The sequence below is a fragment of the Ylistrum balloti genome, unplaced genomic scaffold, assembly GCF_031769215.1.
Source record: "Ylistrum balloti isolate Yb309-2 unplaced genomic scaffold, AGI_CSIRO_Ybal_v1 Utg370264, whole genome shotgun sequence".
NCBI classification, from domain to species: Eukaryota; Metazoa; Mollusca; class Bivalvia; order Pectinida; family Pectinidae; genus Ylistrum; species Ylistrum balloti.
In genome coordinates, this window is record NW_026782207.1 from 300,789 (window position 1) to 325,886 (window position 25,098).

General features: G+C 32.5%; 1 protein-coding gene across 1 annotated transcript in view; it reads left to right on the forward strand.

Moving 5' to 3' along the window:
• The first annotated feature begins 344 nt into the window (after positions 1-344).
• Positions 345-25,098, forward strand: part of LOC132552652 (protein trachealess-like) — a 91,880-nt gene continuing 67,126 nt past the window's right edge. The window contains exons 1-2 of the mRNA XM_060216840.1: positions 345-480; positions 10,686-10,727. Of these exons, the coding sequence (XP_060072823.1) occupies positions 443-480; positions 10,686-10,727 (80 nt within the window). The 5' untranslated portion in view covers positions 345-442. The remainder of the gene's footprint in view (positions 481-10,685; positions 10,728-25,098) is intronic.

Here is a 25,098-nt window from a genome sequence, read left to right on the forward strand (position 1 = left end):
ACATGTATATCTTCCCGCCTTCCCCTTCTCTCCGCCTTTCCTGAGGCTCATGTGGGATAATCCCGTCTGTGAACTGTCCTGTTTTGTTTGGACATATGGGTCACTGCCATTCAAAGAAGATATGATTTTCCGGGTTCCCTGTTAACGCTATGAACATTTATAAACTTTCTCGAGACACGAGTTGTAAAGTATTCAAGCTCCATAACGTTATCCACCGTGTAACCTAGATTTTCTTCCAAAAGATTCGTCTGCTATTTTGACCCCGAAGCACGTTTACGCTACCCCGGTCTGAGTTGGTATTGCAGAAATAACATCGGATGTGATATATATGTGAACGCTACCTTCTTGTCGTCCACACCCCCAGCCTCATCATACCCTCACCCCCGGGGAAGGGTTGACCAGGGTGTGGCTAGATGTGGAGGGACGCATGCAGTGGCTTTAAATGTCTCTCCGTGTGAGGACGCCTCCTATCGGAGACAGGTAAACATTTTCACTGGTTTGAGGAGGACGAAATCGTCACATAAATTCTCACGGTGTTAGATTGGTTGACATCTAAACTGTTTAGATAAATGACAATCAGGTTATTTTCAAGAATTGAACATGTTTATAAGAATCTGTTATAATAACCCAGCTATTGTAGCATAGTTTTAAGTAAAATTAAGTAATTAGCACAGGTGAGTGTTTGTGAAGGTGGGACACATATGTGCACGAATCGGTAAGGTTGATGTGGAACTACACGTATTCAAACTACTTGTGGTGCATGTGTGTGTTTCTCCATGCGCCCAATCAACATGACCTTTAACCTGTTTCATCTCCCCGTGTTACCTATCCCCACTTTATATATAAATTGTGACTGCTACATGCACCTGTACATTTGATATATATATACAAATGATTATAGTCACACTGTTTAGAATTTTATGTATTTCTGTGTATAGTTTACTATCACAGAAAAAGGAAACAAAATGACATTTATGATGTTCACCAGATTGCACCTATGAATAATAAGAGGAGTTAAAACTGCTATAAATTGTTGATTGCTGAAATTGTTGCACAAGGATAAACATGACTCAAGTTTACTGTTTATAAACATAATTTGTAACTGAGTGCGAGTAGACTAAATGTGAAGCTAATATCACTACCTACTGTATTTGCAGTTCAATTAATTTGTTATTATGACATTCCGAAAACCCTGCCATCATGACATTGCATGACATTTCAATAAGCCTTCCATTTTAGCCTTGTATGACATTCTGAATATCTCACTTTTACAACTTTCTATGACATTTTAATACATTTTCAACTATACCTTTGTGTAATTTCCTCGAAATCCAAATATAATGACTTTGTATGACATTTTGATATTCATATAATTCGAATAAATGGACTTATATAGTATAGTATTATCATCTCGGTTACTTTTCCTTACTAATATTCCAAGAATTAAATTCTATATCCATTTTGTGTGAATTTCCAAATTCTTGTAGTTACCCTCAATAGTGTTCTCAAAGTTCGAAAAAAGCAATCGTTATATTGTATATTCGAGTTTCAGGTCCTTCATTTTGGAGAAACATTAGTACTTCTATAACTTGCATTATTCTTGGTGTAGCTATTGGTGACATGACAGTGCATTTCACTGCGATAGCATTTTAACGGCAGAGATGCAAAGTTTTTATGTATGTTAACAGATGTAGTCTTAATAATATAGGCATCAGTTATCAAGACATGCAATTGCTCACATGCTCAGCATCTGTCTGTGCCATGTCAACTTTACCCTTAAACAAGTTCCAATCGTCCAAAATGCAAAGGGTCATGATATTGTTTTGCCAGCTTCCTGGGGTGAGGGTCTCCCAAGTTTGTTTAAATGAATGACCTTTGCAGAGTCAAATGTATAGAAATATTTAAACAACATCTTAGTAGCTAAGAGATCCTGAGTCATAACATCAAGCCAGTAGCTTGACCTTGACACACTTTCAAGATCAACAGTGTTGAATGTACAGAAATCTTTAAGCAACAGTTGCTCAATGAAAAACAAAATCCCTGGCCCATGACATTGGGCTAGTAGCATGATGAAATGAAAGATCATGATGTTTATTCAATTGAATGATTTTGATAAACATTCAGGGCACAGAGGTCAAACATGTCAGTCTTCAAACAACTTTCAATAATCAAGAGGCCATGTGTCATGATATTTGGCCAGTAACATGCTAGAGCAAATGACCTTGGTCTTTTCCAAATTCACATATTCAAACATGTGAACATCTGTAAACAATTTTTTTCTTCTCAAGAAAGGTCTTGGTAATGATATATTTGACAAGTAACATGCTGGGATGAAGAGCTGCAAAGTTTGTGCAAGATAATGACCTTGACCTACTTTCAGTAAATGTCACAGGTGTCAAATGTGTGAAAGTCTTTAAACATTTTCTCAATAACCAATAAGATGATCTTAAAGAAAGAGTATGCTGTTTGGAACACTGTGTTATCAAGATAAACTCTTTCAATTCAGTTGTTTCTGCAGACTTTCAAGCCATGAAAATTTTATGGAGTGTAATAGAGTTGAGTTTGGTAGGAGCTGGCACAAAATGCTAAAGATGTCCTGTCTCTCTCTGATTTAGTGGAATTTCTCCATTTACATAATTTGCTTACTGATTCCAAACGATGACACCAACATACAGAAGAGCAGAGCATTTTTGTCTAGGGATTTCTAGTTTGTGGCCAAAGATTCATAAATTACTGCTTTGGTATTATTTTTTTATATAATACAGAGTGCATTTTATCATTGTGCAAAGACATTTATTACACGTGCTGTAAATGTACCTATTTTGGCACATTTTTTTCTAAGCGCAATACCAATTTGGAAAAACAATCGCAGTGAGGAATTTGTGCATTTGCAATAATTCCTATATTTACAGACAGACACTGTAATTAACTTGATCATATTTTAGCGCAATCTCTTAGCACGAAAAGTATGAAAATAAAATTACCACAAAAATAGGCAAGTTTACAGAATCTGTTTTAAATCTGTTTGTTTTCTGTAAATGATGTAAATTCAATGGGCCCTATATACAATTGCTGAAAACAGGTCCAGAGGTGGGCTTTCACAGTAATATAGCATATATGTTGACACATGTTTTGAACCTGTGTTATTGAAAGGGATGGACTTATTTCTGGACATATATGGTAGTGTTGTCTTTGGTGCTGTACAATATTTCTTAGTCATACTTTTCATAGGTGCATGCTATTGTGAATAGAGTGCTATTATTTGCTGGTATCTTACAAAATGTTACAGGTTTATTTTGAAAAGTATCATTATTAAACTGCCACTTATTCTATCAATTCTTTGTTCTCATATCTGACCCCTTACCCCCGCAACCCTTCATAAAAAGCAACCTGCAGTTTTAAGCAGTGAATAATAAGAACCTTTCTGATTGGTCAAATATAAAAAATTCAAATTATTTTGGTATTTATCTCAGTTAAAAATATATCAAATTGTAAATATATTCAGTATGTCATGAGAGACACAGCGGTTAGATATGGAACATTGGTATATTACAATGATATACAAATATTTTTGCACACGATGCCTAACATTTACTCAGTTTTACAGTAGACACTACCTACATCAGTTTGGAAAGTATACATTTAGCAGATTGGCGTAAAAATTTGAAAGAGATTCAATATTTTGTTTCCCTTTTAGAAAAATATGATGCTTTTTAGCTGAGAAACCAGATTCTTCATTTTTGCTGTGAAAGCCGAGTTTTACATATTTCAGCTTTATATTAATTGTCCAATAATCCAGGGTTATTGACCTCAGTAGGAAAAAGTCATTACAATTTCTAATGCGATAGAATATTAAATTAACGACACATGTATGAGTTTGAGATCTAATTCCCTGTGTCATATGTGGGTCAAATAAATATGTATAACACCTGAATTACAGATGTAAGTACTTGAGTAACATGTAATGTCTTTCTTGTGTATGACAATTTGAAGTAGTGAGTAACCAAATTAAACTAGAAGAGTGTCAGAAACTCCTGAAGTGACAAATCATGCAAATCTGTCAGGTTGTAAATGTCTTTATTTTGTAGGACTGTTAGTGAAGAAATTCTGACATTTAAGAGTACAGCAATAGAGATTTAGACAGAAAACGTGTTAAGGTATTGATATTAATTTTAAGAAACCTTTTAAGAACATTGAAGTTTTAAACATTATAAGAAAGTAATGGATAAAACGGTGGTGATAAAATCTGACAAAATATGCAACACATTATTATTCAGTGTTGTATATTTATGAAAAGTTTTAATAGGAGTTTAAAAAATGAACGACCATACACGAAAATAGCTGATAAGCTACGGTCTTGGGTTGTGTCATCTTTAGCAGTGTGTTGTCTGTCGGAGTTTTGAATGAGGAAAACACATAGAACTTTTAGTCCAGGAGCTTATGGCTACACATAATGCAGTTTAATAGCAGTGCACATTTGTGATGTAAATTTGGTAAACTTGATCACTGAAAGAGACTTTTGAAACATCTATACATGTTTTTATCTGTAAAAGGGTACCTACTCGTCTGAAGTCAGGTGTGAAACTTCCTAATATACTAGTACTGACAAGATGCCAATTGACTTTCTCCAACTGGGCCCCAATCAATATATCAGTGAACTCACATTTTGATAAGTTTCTAGACAGCACTGCTTACAGACAGGAGGTATAATGGGCTTAAAGAAAAGCCTTTTTTTCATGTCAATTGGCTTCAAATGAAATTTAAATTTGTAGACGAAAAATTAAGTTAAATGGGAATTTTATTTCTTGGCATTTTAAGCGCACATTGTGTTATCTCTTTAAAATCTAGCTGTACTTTTATGATGTTGATATAGGCAAAGATTGAATGTGGGTGGTTAGCTGGTATTTGATAGGGAAAAAACTGAGGGATTGCAAGCAATGATAAGATTATTTGCATTCGGTTCCTTTGATATATTTTTTTGGAAACGTTGCTACTGTTTTTACTCCACATTTTGTGCAGCCTGGGTGCATGCATGCAGTTGCAGTTACTCTGACACGCTTGTACTGGTTGGGGACATACTTGCACTAGTTGCCCATTTGCATATCCATACAGAATCCATTTGCAGAACCATACAGAATATTGAAAATTTGTGTATTATTTTAAGAGTTTGACATCATGTCATACTTCTTTTATTTATCATGTAGTTGTTTTCCAACTTTAAGAAATATTTCTTGCATATCCAGAGAAAAAAAGAAAAAATTAGAATCTTTTGGTATTTGGAGACCTTTAGCATTTTCATTATTGCTTTAAGAAAACCTGTAATTTTATTTTTTGTTTGTAGTGAATAATATTTTTGAATTACATGTATAGAACTTCAGGTATATGTTATATTTTACTTTTAAAATCAATAAAATTAAATGAGTTTTATGGGTCAAAGAAAAAGTTGCTATTCAAAAATGAAACCTATTATTTTAGTTTTGAAAGGTGATAGTTGGGATGTTTAAGAAAAAAATATACTTCATGATGTGGGTAATTTGTCTTGAAAAATTAATGTTTCCGTCATTACATTTTAAAAGCAATTAACCTTGACAGTAGGGATTAATTAAAAAACAACAGCATTTTCAATTAAAAACAGGGCACATTCCTTTAAGTGTTTAGTTTCATATTTAAGGTTTATCATACAGGAAATGATGTGTATAGATATCTATAAAATTGAGCTCTGACACTTTCTTTCAAAACAGAAAAGGTCAAAAGTAAAAATAATTTGTTATATTAGGATCATTAAAGCTAACGAGAAAAACTATAAAAACCACGTAATTGTCATTTACTTCAGATTTAACTGGTTAGAGCAGAGAATTAAAGGAAGAAATCACGATGAAATTCAGATGAAAATATGATGATTGATATATATTAATTAACATTAACATAATCAGGTTTGCTCGATCAGAACTCTCTTGTAAATGTTGATTAATCTACAAGTGTCTTCACCCTCAACTGAAAAAACTGTCCTTTTGGTAAGATAGCGGTTACGTAATATTCTCTGAAAAAATTGGTTTCAGCCATGACTGGTACTTTGATCTTTGATTGGTCATTTGTAATATCTGTGGTTGTGGTCGATGGTTAGACCATTTTAATGAAATATCATGAAAACTTTATACTTTGTCAATAGGAAAGTAATTGCATGAATCCTTTTACAAATGATTTGACTGCAAACTTAATAAAAAAAAAAATTTTCTAAACATAAGGATAAATTGACCCATTTTGTTGAATGCTTAAGTAGATATATTTTTTTCAAGGTATGAAAAAAATAATCCCCGTAATTGATCATCGATTACTTGACAAAATGGTGTTGTATTTCAGAGCAATTATTCCCAATACTGAAAATTATTTGTCGATGAAAGTAGAAATGGAAGAACACAGTTTGCTAGCTATTGCCAAGAAAGGTGAAATGTTCAAACAGTAGGTTTAATTGCCATCATTTTACCTGATCATTAGTGAAATATTTCGTTCCAAATTGTTCCAGTCTTTCTCCTGGCAGTTCAAATGGACAACAACGTGTTGGAGAGAGTTATGTTTTGGTCAGCGGATGTAATTTAGTGATGGATCATTACCTCACAGTCTAATTTATGAATACAATTTTTTATTCTATTCTTGAATATAGTTAAAGAAGCAATTTCAGAACTGTTTGAATGAATCAGTTAACTAAATGTTGTTAAATCGCTGTCGACTTGCATGCTTTCTATCTCAAATTTATGTTAATTATTCTTTGTCAATTGCGATTTGGCGAATAAAGTAAGAATGTTTTAATTTGAGAGTAAATATATCGAGACATTGTAAAAAATAAGAACCTTTCAATGTGATATTTGACCCATCCTATAATTATAACTTTGAGCTTGTCCTTAGATCCTTCATTGTGAGAGGATTTAGAAGTATTATGTAATTTAATGAAATAATAAAAACAGCTTCAGCTAAGCATACTGATGCTTGACAATGTTCAAATATAAATAATTATTCTATTTGTCACTTTATGATTTTGTATTTGGTTCACTTTAAAAGAAGAGCATAAAAAGAGCATTTTAAATTAAGATTCAGTTGAGTTGAGATTCCTCAAACCCTTTATATTGGTTGTCTTTCAGCAAACATTCTGAAATAGAAGCAGTATTTTATTACTGGCTTCACTAGTTACTCAACCCAGCCTTTATCTGTACTTCTTTATACCACATACAGTCAAACTGTGATATTATATTCGCCAGAGGAAGAATGATCAGAATGTTGATTTTGTTGTAAACATAAACAAATTTTAATTGATGTTGATTGGTTTGACAACACCTCAAACTGCCATGCCCTTTTTTGGTCATGGAGTTGTAGCCTTGTAGTAATTTAATTACTAAAACAGGGTCTACTCTATATCACAAGTAATTATCAACAGATCGACTGCAGACTTTATAGGAAGGTTCATTACTGTGATAGCTTGTACATGTCTGATGACATTTTTGTACCAACTTTTACGGAGTTACAGTCCTTGATTTTACTACACAAACAGTGTACGCTTGATATTGAAAGTAGTTTTCATTGGATCAACTTCAAGCTTCACAGTAAAAAAATCACCATGATAGTGTGGACAAGTTTTATGACTGCTGTTTTTGGACCTAAATTTGTGCAGTTATGGCCCTTTATTTATCAATTTCTCTGAAACTTTACAGGCTTAATAACCATATCATGATAATGATGATGGCACATTAGGATTTTATAAATTTGAGAAGAGTTATTGCCCTTTGTTTTTTTCCAACACTTTTATCTTGTTCAGAAAGTTCCTCTTTCAGTTTGTAACCAATTTCTTATAAACTTACTGTCCCATTTCTAAGAAAATTAGGGTCTGATTTCTTAGAAACTTAGTGGCCTGAAAACTACAACTTGAGGTGGTGTTTTGATTCAACAATATTTCAAAAAGTTATTATTCTTTTCAGCATGTTTATCTTTTCTGCTTGATTTTTTTTCATTTTTGAGTAGTTTGACTTACAATGTTTAAATTTGTCATTAAAATATATCAACACTGTTTTCCCTCTCAACATTTTGACCTATTCTTAACCATTGCCTTATATTGCTTTGGGATGGGATGGGCCTATATTTTGCTGATCCGTGGTACTCTTGTTCAAGAAAGGAAATAGCAATACAAATATGTACGGTTATTAACTATACCAGAATGACCTTACAAATAAAGCAGATCAGGGTGTAGGTGAAGTGTACTTAAGATGAGTAGTGTTAGTACAAATGTTTTTAACAGACTAGTGGCTTTACCAATGGAAACTAACTTAACCCATTTCTGATTTTCATACTAGACCAAATTTATCAGAAATCTACATCAAAACAGGTCAAGTCCTGACAACAAGTAATGATACAAGTATTTACACTGTAAATATATATGATAACCAAATTGTCAAAGAGCTTAGAATTAAATACATTACAGATTTTTACAACAGTACTGATCAGGGACTCTGCAGATTTGCGTAATGATAAGAAATTTCTTATTAATATTGTGAAATTTCCCTTTCCATACCATTACCATCCTACTTCCTTTAGCTTGCATTGTTAACATTTTCCAGTTTATACACGACACAAACAGCAGTTGACAGAGAAAATAAAAATTTAATAAGTGGGTTCCAGTTTAATTAAGCATCTAAAGTATTTTTCTCAATATAGCAGATAGAGTATATTTACAAAATGAGGATACAAATTCATGAAAACTAAGGAAAGTTTTGTAGACACCATTGTAATCTTGGTGTGAAATAATTCATTTTCTTATGTGATTTGAAGTAAATACATTAATAAGAACACCTCACTTTTTATTTTGAGAATTACTTGACATATATTTAGATGGTGTGTATTGTTTGACGTAATGACGTACTAACCATTTTGGAACAAATGGTTTTATTTTCAATGCTTTCATGTAGACATGGTTAAAGAACAGGAATGTTTTCTTCAAAAAACAAACCAAGATAGAAGTCTTAAGTTATATTATCATCACTGCATAAATTTTCCATGAACAGGATGAGACTGAATAGGATAGGCCATTACGCTAGTAGACAATGTAGACCAACTGCAGTCTCTGAATAGTGTTAGATTTACACATAATATCTTCCTTGTAAAGACTGATTTATGTGGTCAGTTCCTGGAATCTTCTCCTTTTTTTTTCGCTAAGTGAGCTGTAATCATTTTAAATGTAGATTTTTAAGTAGATGGCATTGTTAAATCAACCCAAAAAATCAAAAAATGAAATATGAAACTATATAGAAAGGATTTAAATTAAAAGTACTTTTTAAATCCCTTCATAGTGAGTGTTATTGTTAGTTCAATATATAAGGTATCCAGAATATCTTATCAAAGGGATTCAAAATGTTTTCCTTTCCGATATTCTAATTACATGTCATTTTGTTTTAAACGAACTGGAACTTTTACCGAGCAGTTAATCTTTTTTGGGTCACTGTCTGATTTATGTTCAGATGAAATTTATACTGGTATTGAACGGAGTTTTATCGTTATATTACTTTTTTATTGACAGAGTTAAATCTACATACAGTATTTATGTTAGGTGTGCCTTAGTAGGCAGATCAAGCTGTGGACCAGTTGTTCAATGTCTGATGATCTTAATGTCCGTTCAAATATTGAATCTTTCAGATTTTTAAAAAAAGTATTGTGTTACATTGACAGAAAAAATGAAAATGAATCTCTAATGTTAAAATGTTTAATGAAGAGAAACGTAGTTATTTTATAAGATTTAAGAAATGTTCACTAATTTGAAAATTTGTATAACAGACATGTAAAGGTGATTAGGCTTAGTGGTTTCGAGATTATACAGGGCTCATTTCAGATGTCTATGGACTTTTTGTTTTAACTTGACTGTGTTTTAGTGTCCACCACCTAGCTTTACCTGTGGTAGTATGTGTGTATATCTAACAATGTAACTGTTATCAATCAATGTGTCACTATTAAAAGTTTATGGAGGATTTATTCAATCACGACCGCTGTGCTACCTGTTTTTGTGTGGCCTCGTGTCACTCCCTATACTTTAAGTGAGAGATGTCATTTTTATACTCGGAAGTGATTTTTCAACTAAGTTCTAGATTATCTCCCTTTTTAATATTATGTGTTCAGAAATATTGAATTGTTTACTGACAAAGTGATTTTAAAAATTGTGTTGAGGTTGATGGTCACGGAACTGTGAATACCTGGTATGAATTCGGTCTTCTCGGAATTCATATTTGTAAAAAGTGGGTTGAGGTGATAATTTATTTCATATTTGTGAGACTTCTGAGACTTCTCAAGTGTAGCTTTATTTTATGAATATAAAAATGAAAATGTTACGATAGTGACCTCCATGTTTACGAACAAAATGTGTATGGTTTGATTATCCACGCCTCAGTCTGTTTCTTCTTTTCATCGACCACCTTACACTGCTGAAATTACGTCCATGGGCAAGGAACTTTTTGCTTTGGATAGCATGTGATGGGCCTCCAGCATGTTGTTCAGTGAGGTAGTGGCATCAGCTACTTCAGAGAGACATATCTGAAAATGACCCTGGCTGTCTACAGGGCCATAAACCCAGCAAACAAGTTATTGTTATGAAAATGTCTGTCATTGCCATTAAATTGTCTGCTTATTTTTTACGATGCTTTCATATTTTGCAGCAATGCCTTTGCTTGGGAGTCTCCTGAGGGTTCCAGATTTGGGTAAGTGGATTAACTTGTTTATTTTGTGATTGCTCATGATACTTTAATGGTAAATCTTTCATGTGTACACAAAGTTCTACAAGGTGGTTTCTTAGCAAATTTTACCAGGTACAATTTACTAGCTGAAAGTGCTGGAATGATGCTGGGGACAACCACTCAAAATGTCTCAGCTTTTGCTGCCTGAAAAAATGCTGAAAAAGTTCTGAATTTGTTTCCATGGTTAAACATACGAGGAATAGAAATTCAATGGTATTCTCTGAGATATTATCACCTTTCACTCCGGAGGAAAGAAACATTCTTACTGGTATGATAGAATGTTTTCTGAAAAAGGCACAAGTATATGAGATCCTCTAAGTAGTGAGTATTGTGAAACCCTGAAATATCCCCAGTCTGTAATAGTCAAAACCATCTTTGCCATTCTGTTTGTGAAATCTTGAAATTAGCATTAGTTCAGTTGATACACTACCACAGGTCATAAGGTCAACTTTGTTTACACAAGAAGCAGACTATGTAAAAACTTCTGATGTCTTTTTATTGTAACTCTGAATAAATATAAGAAAATGTTATATTTATTTAGTTCTTGGATAAATAAAGTAGTTTGGTCCATCTTTTCTTAATCAAGGTATAGGAATGTTGAAATCCATACATGCCATTTTCTAGCTTTAACAATATTGTATGGCTATAACACAAATATGTTTAAAACGCTTTCAAATTAATGACATATATCATCTTCCATTTGATTGGTCCATTTAAAACACTGATAGTGAGAGTACATGCAAAGGTTTTCAAACTGAATTGGAACATGACTTTTTAGATAAATTTTTATTTCTTATTGGAAATTTTGAAATATGCGTTTGATGAAATTATGTTAATCATTTATGAAAATGTGTTGATGTGGAAATCCTAAACCTCAGACGCAAATTCAAAGTAAGCAAAATCTGAAGGCACTGAGATAGTGTTTGACTGAATTCTACAGAACACCAATTGATATGGATGGGCTTATTACTGCACATGGACTTATTGCTTATAATCTAATCAACTGACGGTGTTGCTCAGTCGTCGAGGAGAAGGGAATAATATGTTGTATGTGGTGTTTGTATTGTAAATTTCTTGGATCGTATGAACATAATTTAATTCTCTCATAATTGGTTTGTATACAACTGTGTATTTACTATGAATAACACCATATAAAGATGAACAAAATTAATGCTATATGCCACGAGGCTTAATTTATGCAAAGCATAATGGGTTAGTTAATTTTTATGATAGTCTTACCGAGTGAACAGTCCAGTCTGGAGAGCAGTGAATTAGATAGTGAATGTTACTTTCTCAAAATTATTCATGTTCTACTGAAGGATTCTTATCAGGATATTGGAAAAAAGTGCTTGATTACATAAATTTTTTTTTCATAAATTACATTTTGAAAAAGCATGTCTTGAAAATCTGTAAATATTCCATCCAGTATTATGATTACAGGACTGAAATTGTGTAACCAAGCATTGCTGCAAAGGTATCTGGTATCTTTGGATGTGTTTGCCAATTGGCTTGTTTTAGAAAGAAAAAAACATGTTTCAATGTTTCAAGTGCAAAATGAGAAAAAGTGATTTGAAGGACATTTATGAAAACCTGTGTATTGTGTTGTGATTGATTACAGTAAGGTTATGATCTGTTTGCTATGGGTGACACTTCATGTGATTCTACACCCCGAGGTGTAGAGGAGAAACATGGCAGGTTGGCTGATAAGGTCACACCTTTGTGAAGTGAAAAATTAAATGCTTTGATGAGCCATAGAGATTGGACTTCCTGATGACTGGAAATTTGTGTGATGCTGACCCATCCATCAACCTATGGTTAGTCTCAAGTGTCCACAACCTGTGATAGAGGTCGTCTGTTTATCTGACAGAATACTCGGTGTTAATGTCAGAAATAGTAATACATTGCATTCTTCCAGCTAGCCCCTTCCTTACGCCTTTGATCTATACGCTGCTGTCCGATGAATATTGATTTAAAACCATCATAATTATCGTTTTATCATTACCTGTCACTATCTTGTCAGCATTCAAACAAACGCTACTTACAAACGATCACTTAAGAAATGGATTTGTACAATGTGACATGTACTTTTAAAACGAGAATACATTATACTTACCAGAGCGTGTGATTTTTACATCATTTTTTTTAACTGGTGTAATTAAAAACAGAAGGAAGACCATTGGTATTATTTGATACAATTTATGTCCTCCTTTCTATGCTAATGGATATTTCCATATATTTCATCTCCATCTGTTTTAAGACAAATTGACCCATCAATCAGTTCTCAAATAGTCCACCCCATGTTTTGTGTGTTATTTGGCCCTATTAGTGGGGCTAAGAAGGTGTCGACATCACCTGCCCTTTATCAGACAGCCCTATCGCGCCTCTGTTGACAGTAGATATCCCATTATCTTATGGAGATGATTCAAATTTTACAATGCTGTACTGGAAATTTCATATTCAGTGTCATTGAATTTAATCTCTTCTCACAAAACACGTTTTTTTTTATTAAACTGTCTCAAGTTTTACAATGAAAACTTGTCATTCTTTCAGATTTGAAGTTCTTTTTACACAACCATCTGATAGACTTTTATCAACTTTGATATCTTGCCATTATGAATTAAAATGAAATTTAAACCTCTATTTTCATATTGTTACATTAATTCAGATGATAAATTAGATGTTTCTTCAAGGGTTATATCTAATGATTTTTTTTTTAAAATCTAGACACAATTAAAATTTTAAAATGGACTTAAACTGAAAGTTGATTTTATGGAAAATATTCTAAAAAACGAACATCTGTTATAGAATTTTGCATTATTTCTACTAAGATTTAATAGTTCATGGTTTGACAATTCAGTTTTTTCTTCCAGATTTTAAAATGGCAGGTGTTTTCCTGGGGTTTCTTGACTTCAGCAAACGAAATGTATGAGCTCTTTGTGAAAGCGATCTCATTGGTTATATTTCTGTGTCATAACTGATAAAAATGTTCAAACATCTTGAATTATAATGAAAGTTACATTCTGTCACTTTGTTATTCAAAAGTTTGCACAACACGACATTTTTGAAAAATGTGAAATAAGTAAATAAAATAAATAAATGAAAAAAGTAAAAAAAAAAATAAAAAAATAAATAAGATAGTGATCCATCATCACTTTTAGAACACTTGATAAGATTTTCGTTTGCATTCAAGTCTTATAGAAATTTTCTACTTTTTAATATTAAAATTCATGTTTATTTGTTCTGTTTTTCTGTTTTAAAAATTCTCACATAATTTAGATAAGAGAGTTTATTTTGTATGAAGCTGAGCTTGTTAGTTTTAATCTTTATTGCAGAGTTTTTAAGAGAAAGTACATTTACAATATTTTGAAAAATTGTCAAGTCATATGGGTAATGAATGCTTTCCTGCTATAAAACCATGCAGCCTATAATGTTTACGCGATTTTCAATCCCGTGATGTAGGATAAATTGCCCTGTATCATTTAGATTTAACTTGACTTTCATAACTAAGCTGAGATAGACTGTGAAACAAAGTGATTGTGTCAATTTCAATGTGAAATAAACATCACTAAATTAGAGTGATTACAACAACAATTACTCTACTTTCACTTCTCATTAATATATTTATCATTTTTCAACTTGATAGATATACAAATGCTAATTTTTATTCTGAATGATGAATGAAATAAAAAGGAAAAATTATGTTGTTTCACAAGCAGCAAATTTTGCCTGTAAACTTGATCAATCTATCTAAGGTTGTAAAGATAATTCATGGAGAAAAAAAAAATATTCCAGTGTTAAGATGTGAAATCAAGAATATTTTTTGTTTGTTTATGTGAAATGTTTTTTAGTGCTAAATGTCTTTAAACAATCATTAACTATCTGACTGCTGACTGTAAATTCCGTAATTAACATATCCCATAAAACTATACTCCCTGCATAGTGTTTATCAACTTTGTCATTTATAACAGAATTCTTGACACAAAGATTAATACAGCTGTAAAAATCCATTATTTCATGTATTATGATAACAGATACATACTTCAAATTATAAAAAAAAATATAAAAAAAGGGAAAAATGGATAGGTTTTACTTTGCAGTCATTTGACAGTGATTTGTATAATAAAAACTCCAGGGTCACGGTGGCTGATTGGTTAAGGTGTCTGACTGTCATTGTCACCAGGTCCCTACCCCTAGGTCGTGGGTTCAAGGTTTACAGACATCCACATACTGGTTCTCTGGGAACTCTGACTTTTCTCCACCACCCAAACCTTGCAGACCATCAATAACCTTTCTTAATAGAATGATTAAAGGCGTCTATCTTCACTCCATACATTGGGTAAAAATCTGAATTTTGATGGTTAATTACGCTCAAAAAAAAAAAAAAAAAAATTTTTGTTTCTTGATGGTACACATGTACAAGTTAAATGACCCTGATGGTACACATGTACAAGTTAAATGACCCTGATGGTACACATGTACAAATTAAATGACCCTGATGGTACACATGTACAAGATAGATGACCCTGATGGTACACATGTACAAGTTAGATGACCCCGATGATACACATATACAGGTTAGATGACCCTGATGGTACACATGTACAAGTTAGATGACCCTGATGGTACACATGTACAAGTAAGATGACCCTGATGGTACACATGTACAAGTTAAATGACCCTGATGGTACACATGTACAAGTTAGATGACCCTGATGGTACACATGTACAAGTTAGATGACCCTGATGGTACACATGTAAAGGTTAAATGACCCCGATGGTACACATGTACAGGTTAGATGACCCCGATGGTACACATGTACAGGTTAGATGACCCTGATGGTACACATGTACAAGTTAGATGACCCTGATGGTACACATGTACAAGTAAGATGACCCTGATGGTACACATGTACAGGTTAGATGACCCCGATGGTACACATGTACAAGTTAGATGACCCTGATGGTACACATGTACAAGTTAGATGACCCTGATGGTACACATGTACAAGTTAGATGACCCTGATGGTACACATGTACAAGTTAAATGACCCTGATGGTACACATGTACAAGTTAAATGACCCTGATGGTACACATGTACAAGTTAAATGACCCTGATGGTACACATCATGGGAAAGCAGTCAATATCTGTATAACCTGTTTGATGATGAACACAACAGGTCTTTCTTTATGAAGAAATTAAAGTACCTTATATTAAACTGTGTGATTCTGATTGTACACAATACTAGGAAAAAAAGTTACTGATGGCACATATGTACTAGTTAAAATGTTTCTGGTTGTACATATGTACTAGTTACAAAGTGTCTAGTTGTACATATGTACTAGTTACAAAGTATCTAGTTGTACATATGTACTAGTTATAAAGTGTCTAGTTGTACATATGTACTAGTTATAAAGTTTCTGGTTGTACATATGTACTAGTTACAAAGTGTCTAGTTGTACATATGTACTAGTTACAAAGTATCTAGTTGTACATATGTACTAGTTATAAAGTGTCTAGTTGTACATATGTACTAGTTATAAAGTTTCTGGTTATACATATGTACTAGTTATAAATGTACTAGTTATAAAGTTTCTGGTTGTACATATGTACTAGTTATAAAGTTTCTAGTTGTACATATGTACTAGTTATAAAGTGTCTAGTTGTACATATGTACTAGTTATAAAGTTTCTGGTTGTACATATGTACTAGTTACAAAGTATCTAGTTGTACATATGTACTACTTATAAAGTTTCTGGTTGTACATATGTACTAGTTACAAAGTGTCTGGTTGTACATATGTACTAGTTACAAAGTTTCTGGTCGTACATATGTACTAGTTACAAAGTGTCTGGTCGTACATATGTACTAGTTACAAAGTGTCTAGTTGTACATATGTACTAGTTACAAAGTGTCTGGTTGTACATATGTACTTGTTACAAAGTGTCTGGTTGTACATATTTACTAGTTACAAAGTTTCTGGTCGTACATATGTACTAGTTACAAAGTGTCTAGTCGTACATATGTACTAGTTACAGAGTTTCTGTTCGTACATATGTACTAGTTATAAAGTTTCAGGTTGTACATATGTACCAGTTATAAAGTGTCTAGTTGTACATATGTACTAGTTACAAAGTGTCTAGTTGTACATATGTACTAGTTACAAAGTGTCTGGTTGTACATATGTTCTAGTTACAAAGTTTCTGGTCGTACATATGTACTAGTGACAAAGTGTCTAGTTGTACATATGTACTAGTTACAAAGTGTCTGGTTGTACATATTTACTAGTTACAAAGTGTCTGGTTGTACATATGTACTTGTTACAAAGTGTCTGGTTGTACATATGTACTAGTTACAAAGTGTCTGGTTGTACATATTTACTAGTTACAAAGTGTCTGGTTGTACCTATGTACTAGTTATAAAGTGTCTAGTTGTACATATGTACTAGTTACAAAGTGTCTAGTTGTACATATGTACTAGTTACAAAGTTTCTGGTCGTACATATGTACTAGTTACGAAGTTTCTGGTCGTACATATGTACTAGTTACAAAGTTTCTGTTCATACATATGTACTAGTTACAAAGTGTTTGGTTGTACATATGTACTATTTACAAAGTGTCTAGTTGTACATATGTACTAGTTACAAAGTGTCTAGTTGTACATATGTACTAGTTACAAAGTGTCTGGTTGTACATATGTACTAGTTACAAAGTTTCTGGTCGTACATATGTACTTGTTACAAAGTGTCTGGTTGTACATATGTACTAGTTACAAAGTGTCTAGTTGTACATATGTACTAGTTACAAAGTGTCTAGTTGTACATATGTACTAGTTACAAAGTGTCTAGTTGTACATATGTACTAGTTACAAAGTTTCTGTTCGTACATATGTACTGGTTACACAGTTTCTGATTTTTAACTTCGTGAGATGCTCCTGCTAGTCAGCACATGCACAGTGATTTAGATGCATCCTCAGTTGAATGTTTCCTAGGCAAAGTTGCAAAAACAGTTGTCTTATGTATATTATACCTGACATAAATCTACTGATTTCAATTTGCTTGACATATGAACGGCTCATTAAATTTGTTAATAGATCAGATGGGCTCTTAATTAATTTTTGTAAAATGTGCATCACTTTTTAATTTGACTAAATATTTGCAGACAATGCTCGACAATATAATTAACACAGTTATGAAGGCTTGTCCTTCATTTCAATTGTATGATGTAGTTTCATAAATGCTTGAAACTCTTTATTTGGTTATACCGAAAAGGCAATTGGTTTTTGGCATCATGTCAACAGTTATTTTTAGAATTCTCAACATACAAGAACAGTTCTTCAAGGTGAGCTTGCTGAAATATTTGAACAATGCAGGGTTAATTCTGGGTTGTTAATATTATGGGAGAATGTGAAGGTTCATGATGAAATGGATGGTATTTTCCTTTATGATATAGCATATTCTGTTAGTAAAAATCTCCGAATCTCTCCCCTAAATGACCTCTACAATGTATTGGATATTTGTTAGAATCCTTTTTCTTGTTGGGTTTGAACATATTTTATTTGCTATGTAAATGATAATAAAGATTAAGCACAGTTTCTTATTAAGCCCTAACAAAGTTACTATATACAAATTCAGCAAACATGCTGACAAAAACTCTTTATTTCTTCTGTATTTTCATCATGAACATATCCACTATACAAAGTCTTAGTTTAAAGCTTAAACAAGTTTGTATATGTTAGCATTCATGCAGGTGGTGCTAAATAGAATACTTTGATAATTTAATCGTCATGATGAACAAATTCAGCAATGCTGAGGTTATCCTGTGGTCTGGATACCATGTTGTTCCAGCTCCTTCACCGTACATCTAGAAATGAAAGAAAAAGACTTTGTAAATTACTTGTGAAATCTACTATGACAAATAAAATACATCTCGTTAAGGTGAAAACATTAATTTCATAAATATTTGTACTGTTTATTGATAAAAATTTTCTCAGAGTTGGAAAAAGTAAAGAACTTTACAGGAGCAGCATTGCAAAGCCATACACTAGTATGGTGATAATAATTACAAAATATCTCTTCAGTTTGGTCAAATTATGTAACATGTTTAGTAAATTCCGTATAACATCAGGGCTATGTAAGATCCGTTATGTTTTACAAGGTACAAAGGTACTGCTAACCCAGAACAGACTTAGATCGGGAAAATCATTTTTAAAAAGTTTTTGATTTCGGTTCAAGTATATAATCCATAGCTGCATCAGTGATACTGCATACTTCTGAAATTGAACAGGATTAATGGAGTATTACGAACATCTGTTCAGGAATTAACAATCTGTATATAATATCAAATATCTCACTTTGTGACTGTGCTCTTACTCATTTACATATAGATCAGTTTTTTTTTTTCAGTTGAATTAATTCATTTTTTTCATGTGTCAGTTTTTTTTCTTTCAGTTGCAGATGTTTCAAATGACAGAAATATGGATAAAATCGTGATTTTTTTTTTTTTTTTTTTTCAAATTTACTGTTAGAATATTGGATATCAATGTATTAAGATCAAGTGATTCATCACTACCAAGTACATTGTTGAAAAGCTGTGACAAAGAACACTTTATAAGGTTTAAATCGGATTAAAGCTAAGAATTAAGCTATGTAAATGGTGATTTGTATTCATGAGTCTTACCCAATTTCTGGCTAGGTCATTATGTCAAAGACCGCCACATCTACATTCAATGATGAAGCCATCATACTGATATTGATCAAAGATTTTTGTCCAAATTTGGTAATAATGTTAACCTTCTTATTTTAGGTGTTGTTAGGCCAAGTAGGAAATCCTTTGTATAAAATTACCTTTTAAGCATTTCTGAAGTTATATCAGAAGAAATATCTCCTTGAAATGGAGCCTAATGTTCTTTAACACTAATTATATATAATATTGTGTTAGGACTTTTGGGTTGTCATATTACATAGTAATTTTTATCAAACACAAGCTAATAGTGAAGTATGTTTCATTAACGTTATTCTGCTAATAATTTTCTGTAATAAAAAAAGAAATTAGATAAACAATAATATAACAATACTATATTGTATTTAACCTAAAGTATATATTAGCTCTATTCGTTTATATTAGAGTCCAGGGAGTGCTTATTTGTGAACCACTTATAGCTTACGATTTTAAGATTGATAATTCAGCAAAATTTAAAGATGGGGCATACTTATTTTTAGCTAAAAACAGCTTACTTTTAGATAGATACAGTATTTTTTGCTAAAAACAGCTTATTTTTTTTCTATAAATACAGTTTATTTTTTGATAATTACAGCTAATTTATGGCTAAATATACTAAACACTCTCTCCCATTTAATAATAAATGTGTCTTTTCATTTTCTGAAAACTTCAAAAACCTCTAAAAAAATCCATTAACAAGCTTAATTTGTTGTACATAAGATCTCTGTACATGTGCAGCTTATGTCCTATAAAGATATTATGTGTCTCAAAAACAGATAAAATCACACTATAGTCATTAAAACTTGGGTACAGAGTTATCCTAAACGTTCCAATGTAAAGATAACAACACTGACCAATAAACTTTCAGGTTTTGTACTGGTATTGCCACCTTTCCCTTTTTTTCCGTTTTTTGGGAAAAAATGAAGTCCTAAGGACGTATTTATTCTATAATCAATACTGTTATTCTGATTTTCTTCTACCCTTGACAATAAAAAAAGATAAGTTTGGAAATCTCACATTGCCTATGATGAATTGAAAAGTAAATTTTCTCTCACATTGCCTGTGATGAGTGGAATGGTAAATGTTGTGAGTGGAAATCTCACATTGCCTGTGATGAATTGAAAAGTAAATTTTCTGTGTTTGAAAATCTCACATTGCCTGTGATGAATTGAAAAGTAAATTTTCTGTGTTTGAAAATCTCACATTGCCTGTGATGAATGGAATGATAAATATTCTGTTTGAAAATCTCACAGTGCCTATGGTGAGTGGAATGGTAAATTTTCTGTGTATGGGAATCTCACATTGCCTGTGATGAGTTTTGATCAGAAAAAAATTAAGATATTTTACTGTTGAATTCATTTCCAAATATGCTTGATGTAATATTTTTGATGTTCTTTGCTAGATGGAAAGACTATTAAGGTTTACAAAACCATTCCAAAGGCCATGAAGATATGTTAAGTAGTTCTGAAGCATGTTCATGATCTGTTGACCGATGATTAGGCAAATCCCTATTAAGTCATTTCTAGCAATTAAGCGAAATACTTGGCATGGATATCTGAAACAAGTAACATAAGGTTACTTTAGTACACAATGTTGTGAACATACTATATTCTCTAACATGTTACATGTTTGTAGCCTGCGCAATTATCCCATTTTTAGTGACAGTACACATATTTCGTGAAATATTCATCGAGGTGTATCTGTATATGCACAAAGCCATTAATTTCTTTCTTTGATTTGAGCCCTGATAAATGTTAACAAGAGAATAACCATGTCTAGAGATTCGATTGTTCACTATAGCATTTGTTCCATAACTTTTCTCCCCACTAATATATGTACAACATAACAAAATGAAAAATACGAAAACTTTCCACCATTAGCAGATGTAGTAATAAAATGTATATATATCAAACAGACAAGGGCATGTCACTCCAGGTGACATTAATTACAAGGAACTCTTTGGATTTTAGAGGTATAATTGAGTTAATTGAGTGGAAATGTTGTAAAGAAATAAATCTTTCGAAACCAATTTCACATCCATATTTGAAAGAGAATGCAATAATAAATTAGAGAAAGAAATTATAATGTTTTTAACAATAACAAGAAAAGCTTATGGTAGTGCTTTTCAAAAACATGACTGAATATTAAGACAAGCATGCAAGATAAATGTCCAAAATATGGAAAATAGACATGTACAGATTGTGTGTGGCCCTCTCTCTGTGGTCTCCTGAACTAAAAATTCAGTCACCAACCATGGAAATGTGAACTTGTGATAAAATGTTGGCCTTGCCTCTGGAACTCGGTCACCTAGCAGCTTTCGTTTGTCACAAGGCAGCAACTATTGATCTGAGCAACTGTCAGTCACCATGTAGCAATTTTTCACCTTGAAACAACTGCTGGTCACCATGTAGCTGCTGTTGGTTACCATGCAGCTGTACTGTTGGTCACCATGCAGCTACCGTTGGTCACCATGTGGGTACTGTTGGTTACCATGTGGATGCTGTTGGTCACCATGCAGCTACCGTTGGTCATCATATGGGTATTGCTGGTTACCATGTGGATGCTGTTGGTCACCATGAGGGTATTATTGGTCACCATGTGGGTACTGTTGGTTACCATATGGATGCTGTTGGTTACTATATGGATGCTGTTGGTCACCATGAGGGTATTATTGGTCACCATATGGGTACTGTTGGTTACCATATGGATGCTGTTGGTTACTATATGGATGCTGTTGGTCACCATGAGGGTATTATTGGTCACCATGTGGGTACTGTTGGTTACCATATGGATGCTGTTGGTCACCATGAGGGTATTATTGGTCACCATATGGGTATTGTTGGTCACCATGTAGGCATGTTGGTTACCATATAGATACTGTTGGTCACCATGCTATGTTTTGCTTTCTCTGAACATTTGAGTTTAAAGTATGAATTTTGATTTAAATGAAATGATGATATTTTTAACTGTATGAAAGACTTGTGATAACATTTTGGCGTAGTCTTTTCATTTTGGATTTGAAAGGCAGAAACTCAGCAGGCAGTCAAATTGAATACACATTGCATTATATCGAGTAAGACTTGTGACAAGATTTTGTTGTGGTCTATGTTACAGCAGTTTTTAACACTGAAATTCATTCAACAGTTGTTGACACTTTACGTTATGCATGCCTTGTCATCTCTATCAATTATACATATGCATATGACTAATTTACATCATATTCACCCTTTAAGAAAGATTTTACATGCAAAGGTTTTTTTATACGTGTCATCATACCCTCGTATTTATGTGTTAATTTTATATAACTGCTGTGTTTGACAGATGAAGTTATTTTTTTATTTGAGTAATTGAAGTGTCACATGTCGGAATTCACATTTTTTTTTTATGAGAAAAAATATGTGCACAATTATTGATAGATTTAAAATTGATTTTGGCATTCATTGAAATGTTGATAACATTATCAAATCATAGTTGTTAAAATCATTTTATCTTTATGTCATCAACATCATTTAGTGTGTCAACACTAAGGAGATATTAAAGCATTGTTCCCGTGAATGATGGCTTCCTGTCCATATGTTTTGACTGCAAATGCTGTTAAGAGCTGTCTTTGTTTTTTTCGGCCTAAATAGATAGCAGAATTTGAAAGATATTATTTCTTTTATTGAGGTTATTTCATTCAACGGAAAACTAGAGGTAGAATAGCATGGACATCAGATTTCCTACATACATACGTATACATTCTGTTGTCTACTTAGGGTGTCCCTGAAGAAGACGTAGAGAGACAGGTGGATTACTTTAAATTTTAGATTTTTTCAATCATCTTTTTAACCAAACACTCATTTAAAAGTTGAATAATTACACTTATTAGGTTTTAGTTTAAATAATATTTTGATAAAAATCATAAATAAATTAAACATTACAATTTTACCTGAATGAGACTTCGTTTCTATTCACAAAATTAAAAAAAAAGGAAGTATTGAAATATTGAACACTTTTCACAACCCTAGAAGGTGGATGGTTATGCTGAATTATCACATGATATTCTATTGAATAAGTTTTTGGAAAGATTGAAGACTTTTTACAAAATCTTCAAAATACAAAAATAAAGAATCTAACTTTTTATGTGATTTTAAAATTAATTCTTGAATGCAATAATTTCAAATCCCGATTTGTTTCTTTCAATAATTTTGGATTTTTGAGAAGTGTCCTGAAATCTGTGTACAGCATTGGATCTTGGATGATAGAGATTAATTTCCATGATGCATTGCCATGCTGATATTTACTTCCAATAATGCATTGCTAGCTTATTCACTTCACACAATGCATTAATTTTGACCTTCACCTATGCTTCCCATGAAGCAAGGTTCAACTTATTCTCTATCATTTCATATGTTCATTAAGTTAAATTTTTTTCCCTGATAACAATGTCATATTTGTAACACCATGGTAACCACTTAATATCACATCAGTTAATGTCAATTTTCAGTTAATATCATCTTTTCCAGAAAAAAACTTGGGATAAGATGTTTGTCTTCTTACATTGTCTGTTGTTTGGTGTTTGTGTGGCATATAAAGAAGTTAACTTCCAAATGAAGATATCTGTAAAAAACGTGTCAACTGTTAATGTCACATTCTGGTTATTGTCACATTTTCTTCTGATAAATGACATATGATATCAAGGGTTTTTTACTGTATTTGTGAACATCACTTTATGTTTTTTGTCATTGTTTCGTATATCTATTGATAACTTTATAATACTTATTCTCTAAATTGAATAACAATTTTCTAAGAGGTTGTTAGTATGTGCAACTTTTACCGTATTTATCAGGTAACAAGTCCATGCATATGATAAGAACACCCATTTTGATTACAGTTTCAGTTGAAATACTAACAAATGCTCTATCATTGTTTTACAATAAATCAGGTTAGGCATTGGCCTTCTTCTTTTTGTTTTTCTTTCATTTATTTAAACAATTTGTTCCTTTTATGCCCAAAGTATAACATAGAATTAATGATAGAAATGATCAAGGTCATTAAGGCAGATGAATTTGAAGCGATGTTGTTTAAGGCTATATATGGCATAGTAGGGGGATGTTTTTCAAGGCTGTTTAAGGCAAAGGAAGGGGATGTTATTTAAGGCTGTATAAGGCAGAGGAGGGGATATTGTTTAAGGCTATATAAGGCAGAGAAGGGGATATTGTTTAAGGCTATATAAGGTAGAGAAGGGAATATTGTGTAAGGCTGTATAAGGCAGAGAAGGGGATATTGTTTAAGGCTGTATAAGGCAGAGAAGGGAATATTGTGTAAGGCTGTATAAGGCAGAGAAGAGGATATTGTTTAAGGCTGTATAAGGCAGAGAAGGGAATATTGTGTAAGGCTGTATAAGGCAGAGAAGGGGATATTGTTTAAGGCTGTATTAGGCAGAGAAGGGGATATTGTTTAAGGCTATATAAGGCAGAGAAGGGGATATTGTTTAAGGCTGTATAAGGCAGAGGAGGATATTGTTTAAGGCTGTATAAGGCAGAGGAGGGGATATTGTTTAAGGCTGTATAAGGCAGAGAAGGGGATATTGTTTAAGGCTGTATAAGGCAGAGAAGGGGATATTGTTTAAGGCTG